The sequence below is a fragment of the Austrofundulus limnaeus genome, unplaced genomic scaffold (assembly GCF_001266775.1).
Source record: "Austrofundulus limnaeus strain Quisiro unplaced genomic scaffold, Austrofundulus_limnaeus-1.0 Scaffold266, whole genome shotgun sequence".
NCBI lineage: Eukaryota > Metazoa > Chordata > Actinopteri > Cyprinodontiformes > Rivulidae > Austrofundulus > Austrofundulus limnaeus.
This window is the reverse complement of record NW_013952668.1, coordinates 288,040-297,769: the sequence shown is the minus strand read 5'-3', so window position 1 is coordinate 297,769 and position 9,730 is coordinate 288,040. Positions and strand designations below refer to the sequence as shown.

At 41.2% G+C, this 9,730-nt stretch overlaps 1 protein-coding gene across 1 annotated transcript in view; it reads right to left on the bottom strand.

Annotated features, from left to right (window-relative positions):
• The window catches only part of LOC106526242 (t-SNARE domain-containing protein 1), a gene marked incomplete at its 5' end in the record, with an annotated part of 109,430 nt that extends 104,534 nt beyond the window's left edge, over positions 1-4,896 (bottom strand). The window contains 1 exon segment of the mRNA XM_014020805.1: positions 4,741-4,896. Coding sequence (XP_013876259.1) covers positions 4,741-4,896 — 156 coding nt within the window.
• Between the last annotated feature and the right edge of the window lie 4,834 nt (positions 4,897-9,730).

Below are 9,730 nucleotides of genomic sequence, written 5' to 3'. Positions count from 1 at the left end.
TATTTTTAGTTTTCACGTTTTAGGGACATTCTGTTCCAATTCTTGCTGACACTAGTTGCAATGTGCGTTCAGCAGACAGCACTCCCTGATTTCGAGGGAACGTGTCACTTCGCTTTTGGGGAAAAGAAAACGCTGAATTTTTGAGGACAGAAAATGCCTGGCACTGTCAGGAGTRGCAGCTAGCTGAATGGAAGCAGATAGAAAGCTGCCACATGCTGCCACACTCTGCTTTTAAAATGACAAGCCTTTGCATGGCACAGTCCACTTCTGGACGTGAGCTGCCATCCAGCAGCTTCGAGACTAATGATAATGTTTTAGAAGCACTTTCCAGCATAATGAAGATGTATCTTTGTGCTCAGTTGGTGCTGTCTGAACTTCATCAATGTTTCAAATCAGCTAATCCTGCTCCAGGAGCCCGGCTCTGAAAAGGAATAAAGAAAAGGAAGAGCATCAATCTTTTTCTGCCGAGTGGCACATAGTGAAAGAGCCACGGTACAAATGACAGCCTCATTTTAGCACTCAGCTGAGATGGGCCAGGCAGATGATTGGTGTTCAGACAGGGTCGTCTGCTCTGCTCTTTTGTCACAGCTGTATGGATAAATGTCATCGTCAGCCCTCAGGCAGGAGCTCAGGGGCTTGATGTTGCTCCTTTGGGGAGTGATACTATCTGACAATGTTCTTTTTTTATCTCCAAACCACCAGCCTTTCCTCTCTCACAGATTTTTTTTTTCGGCCCTTAAATCAGTAGTGAATCCCAAAGTAGCCGACTTTCTTCAGGTCTCTCCTCCCAGAGGACCAGAGGAAGCTGGCGTCTGTCTTTGTTATCTCTGTAAAGTTGGATTCTGAGGTTAATTTGACCTCCTGTGAGACTCGATGTATGTGTGAGCCCTGCAGTGGTTTGTTAGCTGCAGCTGCAATTGTGCTTCTTGTCGCACTAACTGGAGGTAACGGTTTCTATAGTTTACACAAGCTTTTCCATTCTCACAGCTCCAGTCCAATGTCGAACTGAGCTTCTGCTCATTTCAGCTGCTAAACAAAAGGGCTTCAAACTACAAACTGTTCTGGGAACTTCCTGCAAAGAACAAACAATTAAAAAGCTTGATTGTGAAACCTTTTTTTAATTCAAATTTAGGTTCAAGTACTATTCAGCTCTAAAAATATTGTCAAACCTTACTAACAAATGCTAAAACTAAAACAAACTCCATAAATATCTAACACTGCCCGTCACGCCAAAGTTTCAAATTAAGATCTTCTGATGAGAAATGATGCGGGACAGAATTCTACAACATCACAGAATCTCATGCTGTTAGCCTGACCCCAGATTTACACTACATGTGTTTCGGCTCCTCACCGCTGCGGTGCACACGTCGCAGCTGTTCGTTTGTGTCTCAATTTATACAGACTCCGCTCCGCTCCAGTTTGACAGAGGAGATTGCACGATAAGTTCAGTGATAAATATGGAAGTCACAGCAAAAAATAATTAATTCTGTAAAAGACGAACTCCAAACCCAGCTGAAAACATTGAAATGAAGGCTTTTGATATTTATGGTTGAAACTGTCTCGCTTTCATCTTTCTGAAACTTCTGATTTCAAAATAAAATCCACGTGTATCGTGTGTGTACACATATGCTTCATACTACATGTTTCCATCTGCTTCCCAAACAGAACAAAACATTCTGACAGCATTTGTGAAGAAATATATCCATATATTTATTAAAATAGCCGCAATTTTGACATTATTCCGACAAATTATTCCACCAAATAGTGTCTTATTTTGAAAATACGGATGCTGTGCTTGTTTCTTTTCCTGTTGGTGTGACGTAATCTTTAAAAAATTGTCYCCGGCGCTGCTCCGGCATCTGTCAAAAATAGGATCTGTTTTAATTTTGACGGATTGCCGTCCGCTCAACGCCGTCCAGCGCCGCCGCAGCCAGTGTAAACACTCTCATTGATTATAATGGGGGCGTATTTGCTGTGGAGGTCGGACCGGAGAGGAGCGGCGCTGGAACGCATATTGTGTAAATTGAGGGGTTAGTTCTCACTCAGTGAAGCTCTTTTCAAATTAAAAATACCTTTGAGGAAATGTATTTTCAGATGCCAAGTAAACTGCATCATGGCAGCAGCATGGTGGTCCACAGTCCTGCAGGTTTTAGATGGTTCCTGCTTCAACACACCTGACTGAAATTAAGCAGTGATTGACAAGCTGCTGCTAAATTTGATGTGTTCTGTGAGTCATTTAATTGTTGGAATCAGGTGTGCTGCCGCAGGGAAACAACTGAAGCAAGGACTGTGGACCGAGGACAGGGCTGAAGACCTCTGCTTTAAATGCTTTTAATGTAAAGCAAGTTGCAGCTACAGACCACCATGGATTTTTAAAATCACAAAGTTGTTTAGGAGGATTTTTAAAAATAAAGTGTGCAACTTGTGTTTAGGTTGTGCATTACACATTGCCAGCAAAAGTCATAGCACATTATTTTCAGTCAAGTAGTCTGTTTTACAGTGTTTATTTATTTTTGTTTGTATGGAGTATTTCACAGCTGCAGGAGGAGATGGAAACAGAAAAAAGAAGAATATAACGTGTTATTGTTGGGGGGTGGTTCAGAGCTTAAGGATCAAATACTTTTCTTATCAGTGCGATTTAGTTTTACAAAAGCAATTTTCTGTCAAGGTTTTTTTTTTTAACTTTTACTTTATTTCTTTCAAGCATAGAGGTACTAAATGCCTGATTGTTCAGTTACCTAAGATGGAAGGGAGGCTTCAATTTATCATCAAATTTTGAATTCAAGAGGAGCAGTGGGGCTTCAGTCCTGGTCATGGAACAGTCAACCAGATCTTTACCCTTGCAGAGGGGTCATGGGAGTTTGCCTCTCTGGTCTGCGTGTGTTTTGTGGACCTGGAGAAGGTTTATGACTGTGTTCCTCGAGGCATTCTGGGAGGGGTGCTGCAGAAGTATAGAGTGTCTGAGTTGCTACTAAGAGTGATCCAGTCCCTATATAACCAAAGCCGAAGCTGTGTCCATATTTTTGGCACAAAGTCAAGCTTCTCAGTGTAGGTTGGACTCTACCAGGGCTGTACCTTGTCTCTGGTCCTTTTTGTAGTGTTTATGGACAAGATCTCAAGGTGCAGTGGTGCCGAGGAGGGTGTCTGGTTTAGGAAACACAAAGTCTTGTCTCTGTCATCTGCTGTATGCAGATGATGTAAATTTGGTGTCTTCAGGCCAAGACCTTCAGCGTGCACTGTGGCGGTTCACAGCCGAAAGTGAAGCGGCTGGGATGAAAGTCAGTTTCTCTGAGTCTGAAGCCATGGTTCTCGACTGGAAAAGAGCGGAAAGTCCCCTCCGGGTCGTGGGAGAGTCTTTGCCTCAAGTGGAGGAGTTTAAGATGGGTGTCTTGTTCACGAGTGATGGTAGGATGGAGCGGGAGATGGACAGACAGACTGGGACCTTGTTCTCCGTAATGTGAGCATTGTTTTGGTTAGTGTTAAAGAAAAAGCTGAGTTGAAAGACAAAGCTTTAGATTTTTCTGGTCTGTCTATGTTCCAACCCTCATCTATAGTCATGAGTCATTGATCATGACCGAAAGAAAAACAGATCCTAGATACAAGAGGCTGAAATGAGCTTCCTTTGTAGGGTGGCTCAGTCTTAGAGATCAGGTGAGGAGTTCCATCATCTGGGGGAGCTCCGAGTAGAACCGCTGCACCTTTGCATCGAAAGAAGTCAGTTGAGGTGGTTCATCTGATTAGGATCCTCCGGGATGCCTCCTTTTAGAGGTGTTTCAGGCAAGTCCCACTGGTAGGAGGCCCCCGGGAAGACCTAGGACTCGCTGGAGGAGAAGGAACACCTCAGAGTTGCCCCAGGATGAGCTGGAAAGTGTTGCTGGGGAGAGGGAGGCTTTGGTTTCTCTACTTGACCTGTTGCCTTTGCAACTTGACTATGTATAAGCGAAAGATGGAGATGGAGAGATGGTCTTAGGAGCAGAGGCTGGCAAGAACTGGAAAGCACTAAAAATAATGCAGGAAGGAGAAATCCTCATGTTTTTAGTCTGTAAAATGAGCTGACTTTACTACAGAATTTAATCTTGAAAGGGAGACAACCCATGTTCTACAGACAGAGGCAGATATTACAGCTTTAAGAGATGCCAAGTGAGTTGTTATGTGATAACTTATCTATTGTTGTGAGACTACCACAGTCATCCAAATAATTCACTTTCAGGTCACACAAAGTAAAGATGCATCGACTTTTATATTATTTAAAACTAAACTACATAAAAAATCTGAGCAGCAGAGTCTGACAACAATATTATGGAGATGCAAACACAGTTAAGCAGGAGACATGCTCCAGCAGGTTCAGGTGACCAAGCAGTGATAGAATGGATTCCAAGTGTCTCTGTAATGGACCTGTCCAGGTGTCTCTGTAATGGACCTGTCCAGGTGTCTCTGTAATGGACCTGTCCAGGTGGCCCCACCTCTCTCACAGACTGCTGATAGACACCAGCTTAATCGTGACCCAGGGATGAAAAAACTAGTCAAACAAAATGATAAATGAATAAATGTTTTGTCAGTTTTGTGTTATTTCAGTGAGCCCTGTGAGTTTCCTTCTTTATTAAAACAGTAAATACTAATTGAACAGTCTGTATTTGGAACAGCTTTTCTAAAAAAAAACTAATTTCCTTGTATCTTCCTACTCTCAGGAGTTGTTAACCGACAAGTTGTTCTTCAGTTCGGTGTTTAACCAGTTCTTACTTCAATCTGCAGCAGGGCCTCCTCTCTCTGATGAAGCACCTCCACATCTTCCTCACTAATTTCGGAGAGAAAAGCTTGAGCACCTCCATCTGAATCTGCAGAGTCTGCAAACAGTGGACCCCCATCGTTCTGTTCGTTGGCTGGGGTCTTGGAACTCTGTAGGTGTTGACACACAAACATAAAGACCAACATTAAATTCAGGTATTTTGCGTAGCAGAATCAGTAAACACACTGATTTGAATTGAGCTCAATCCTAAAGTTAATAATTCATAGATGTATGTTCAACTTTAGGAGAGTTTCATAAAATAAATCTAGTGGTTCATGATTTTTTATTATTTTTTTTTTGCTAACAGACAAAATCACAAATGCACACACCTAGTGGCATAAACATCATTGCACTGATTGGCTTTAGGCTGTGGGTGATGACAAACCTCCACCTCAGTATCCTCCAACTTAAACATATTATAAAAACACTTTTTTAGTTTTGAAAGAGAAATTTCATCCAACAAGCTCACACACTTGGAAAGAATTATTGAAAATACCCGTAAATCAGAACTGAATGACTCTTAGCGTTCTATAAAAAAATATTTAATGATGTGATATTTTTCCCAGCGGGGTGTTAGAATTACATACCTGCAGAGAACCTGAACTGCTGCTTTCATCTGCTTTTTTTGTTTTGCTTTGATTTTCAAAAATTGAAAATGGAAGAATGCAAAAAGTAATCTTGCTTCACATTTTAAAAATTTCATGCCTTATTGATTTTGGCTCATATTTTTCTGGCTCAACTATTTTTCCGAGAAGATGACTAATTGTTTGTGTTCCATTGTTTAACAAAGATTGCACAAAAAAACCTTCTGCCCATCCATTCATCCATTTACCCATCCATACATACACACACACATACCCACCCGCACACACACCCATACATAAATATATGTATGTGAGGAGGTGGCTATACTGGTGACAAGAAGCACCACCGAGGGTCACATAATCATCAGGATGGGCTGCCTATTTTGGACTTACTAGTGGTAAACCTCATGCTCCATTGCCTTAAAGCAGAGGGTGTTCACAAGAGGAACGTGTGTGCATCATCCTGTGTTCATGTCAGCATAGAGGACTAATGGTTTATCACTCTGGTAGGTTGTGTCCAGTAATTGTTGGTTAATCATAGTGTCCAGTAATTGTTGGTTAACCATAGTGTCCAGTAATTGTTGGTTAACCATAGTGATCAGTAATTGTTGGTTAACCATAGTGTCCAGTAATTGTTGGTTAACCATTGTGTCCAGTAATTGTTGGTTAACCATAGTGTCCAGTAATTGTTGGTTAACCATAGTGWYCAGTAATTGTTGGTTAACCATAGTGWYCAGTAATTGTTGGTTAACCATWGTGTCCAGTAATTGTTGGTTAACCATWGTGTMCAGTAATTGTTGGTTAACCATAGTGTCCAGTAATTGTTGGTTAACCATCAGGATTCAGAACAGTTCCAGACTCATACAAAATGTTGTGTAGGTCCTTGGAATGGGTTCTTCTTAGTTGAAAACATTTTGTCTCTCCTCCAAGAGACTTCCTCACTCAGAGGTTTCAAATAAACTCAGCCTTATAAGCACTGCCTCCGCATGGTGGACAAACAGGCTTAACAATGACAAATAACACTGTTTGTTCACATGCAAAAGAGGACCATCAGCCTAACAATGGATTGTTAAGGCACTGAATATTCACAGAGGACCATCACCCTGACAATCCCTACTGCTCTAATGTTCACAAAGGTCTGAGTCATTCTTGTAATTACAGCATTGAAAGAGGAGAACAATTGAACCCAGAGGCCTCCACCCGACAAAAAAATGTCTTCACAAAAATGGCTTCCTTTACTCCTCTCTCAAACCAATGTTCCTCTATATCAAGGATGAGAACATCTTCATTATACAAGGGTAACCCTTGACTGTAGATTAGTGTAAACTGCAGACTCCTGGCCTGATGATGTTTTTCTTCTGTGTTGGGCCATCCTTTTGGCCAATGGCTGCTTTGTTAACTCTATGTTTAACTGGTCACGCTCCTCCTGGCACTTAACCGCATACACAACGTTACACTGTTTGTGCCAGGGGACTTGATTTTTGGGGTGAACCAGGCTTTGCCGTAATGTGTTTTGGGGTCTGAAAGCCACTGGGACATGGCATCTTCAAACTATTTAAGACAATAATCATTTGGTCATCATCTACAACTGATTAACTTTTGGAATCAGCCTGAGAAAAGATGGACACCAAGGTCAGTTACTTTAGGAAACAACAATAAAACAAGAACTTGGCCAGTTTTACAAAAATACAGGTACAATTTTCTGTGATGATGAATCACTTCAACACACGCTTCGAGTGCAGTGTCAGACTCAACCCTGTCTGTTTGTTAGTAAAATATGTTATGAAGCACCAGATGGAATTTAATGAAACTCAGCAGGACACATTATCTAAGATAAGAACAACATCAAAACCATCAAATGTAGGAATGAATGTAGAGCGCCGATGTTTCAACGACGTTACGTCAAGGAAAGCTGAAATTAAAACTCCACTCCGTTCATGAAACGTGCAAACAAAAGCAGAACAGCAGACACAGTGAGAGAAAGGTCTACTTGACTTTTTTTGCATTGCTAATGTCTTTTCCATTTGTGCGCCTGATTGCACAGCTAATTCTGGTTGAGGGGCCAGTGCGTGTCAGAGCACAGGGACCAACCTGCGCTGACTCACAGCGCTCTGTCTGCCGCTCGCTCTGACTCACCGCTCAGCTAATTCTGCAGCAGCGTGCACACTCCTCCACTCAGACGCACACCACTCAGGAATATATTAGTATATCACACAGATGGAAATAATGGAGGAAAGTCTCAGATCACTCTTACTGGCACTTTATTGTACAAGTTCACATACTGCTGACAAGTTCAAACGATTGCAATTTTTTTTCTTTTTGATTCTAGCTGATGTCTATTTTAAAATGTTGTGTGGGAAACAATCAATAACATTTACATTGGGCTAAAATAAAATAAAAATTTGAATGCATATGTATGAGACTCCAAATGCCACCTCTTATTGATATCATATAACAGCTGATGACTCTGCTTTGCCCCCAGTAGAAAAAAAAATAAAAACCTCTCCTTCCTGTTGTTATGCTCACATAAAATTTAGTTGGACCAACTTGTGCAGCACAGGTATGATCACGCAGTCAGACTAAATCTGATGGACCAGCCAGCCTTTCACACTCCACCTGATGCCTGCAGACCTTAATAATTTGCCTTCAGAGGGGCATCAAATGATAATTCATGTGGCTCTCCTGCCTGTAAAAGAGATGAATTGTATAGAGGCTCTTTTGTGGGAACAATGGTTCCTCACAGGATCGTTACTTCAAGTTCAAGCAGGAATTGATTGTCCATTCAGTTCAGAATAATGGTAGTTTTTAAGATGACGCCCTTCACTAACCCCACTGAAGATACAGAGGAGCTGAGTGAATACATCACTTTTTTTTTCTTAATGATACAAGAGATTTTATTTAGTTTGCATGCACTCACTGACCACGCTCGCTCATGTAGTTCTCCCTCAGCTAATCAGGTGGGAGCAGAGGGAAGTGATGTTCTTGCAGATTAAACTGAGGACTAAAAGGAAAGTTCTGACTGGGGTTAAATGTGCCAGAGCAACGTTTACGTCAGCATCAAGGAGAGCAACAAATACATGAATATGCTTATTTATTTGTCACTAAAATATAGACTGGTGCATTGTTTCTTTCTTCACTGAATGAATGCACCTTAAACAGAAATCTGAAAAAAAAAGAAAAAAAGAAATTCGGTTTTAATGAGCAGCACTGCAATGTAGCAACAGGTCCAATGTTTGTCCCAATGACTGGAACAAAGATACAAAAAAGACTTTTGGACATAGGGTTTACTGGCTGTGGGTTGGTTTCTAAATTATCTCACTGTCCATAAACAGTGTACACAATGTGGTTGTCAAACCTCCAGTTTTATGGACATTTCTAGAGGGGTTCCACAAGGTCCATTTTAGGACCTATCCTGTTTACTATTTACATTAACAATTTGGGCCATGGTCTTACAGGTACAGCTGTGCATTGTTATGCTGACAATTCAGTAATTTCTTGTCATGCAAAATCAGATTGTCTTGTTTTTGAGCACTTGTAGTCCTTTTTCAACAGTTTTCAGTCTCAACTATTACAACTTAGACTGGTACTGAATGCAAGTAAGACTAGGGCATGTTATTTTCTAACAAGAAGGTGCCCACATTTCTCCCTGCTATCACTAACACACAGGGTGTGCCCATTGATTTTGTAGCATCTAATAAATACTTGGTATCCCCTTAAATGAAAATTTAACTTTTAAGCCCCACATTGAAAATCTGCTTTAAAAACTCAAGTTAAAATTAGGCTTTTTTTTCAACAAGCGTTGTTTTTCAAAATGCTAGAAAACATCTTGTTTCTGCCACTTTTTTAAGTATTTTAGACTATGGGAATATATGAAAGCCTCTGCCAGCTCATTACGTCTGTTGGATTCTATCTATCATGAAGCACTTAGATTTATCACAGGTAGCAAAGCCCTCACCCACCATTGTAGCTTATATTCTTTAGTTAAAAGCCCCTGTCTACGTACTCGCTGACTCTTATGCTACGTTCACACCAAACGCGTTTTGAGCGGCCAAAAAGCGCAAAACGTCTCTCACTGGACGCTCTATAGAACGCACTAGTGTTCAGACCAGAACAAGCAGCGGCAGCAGCGACGTGTGGGAGGAGCGTGTCCTCGGYGGKTGAAATAAAGATAAAGTAAAAGAAAATGGCTTTAATTTTTTTACTAAAAAGCAAGCGAACGTTGCGCACAGCAGATAATTAACTCACCAGATGATTTAGAGGCGATTTGTTCGGTTAGTATCATCACTCCAGAAGCTGCCAGCTGACTGACTTTTTTCTTTTGTTTTTGGTCCCGAGCAGCTGATCCACATTGGTGCTGACA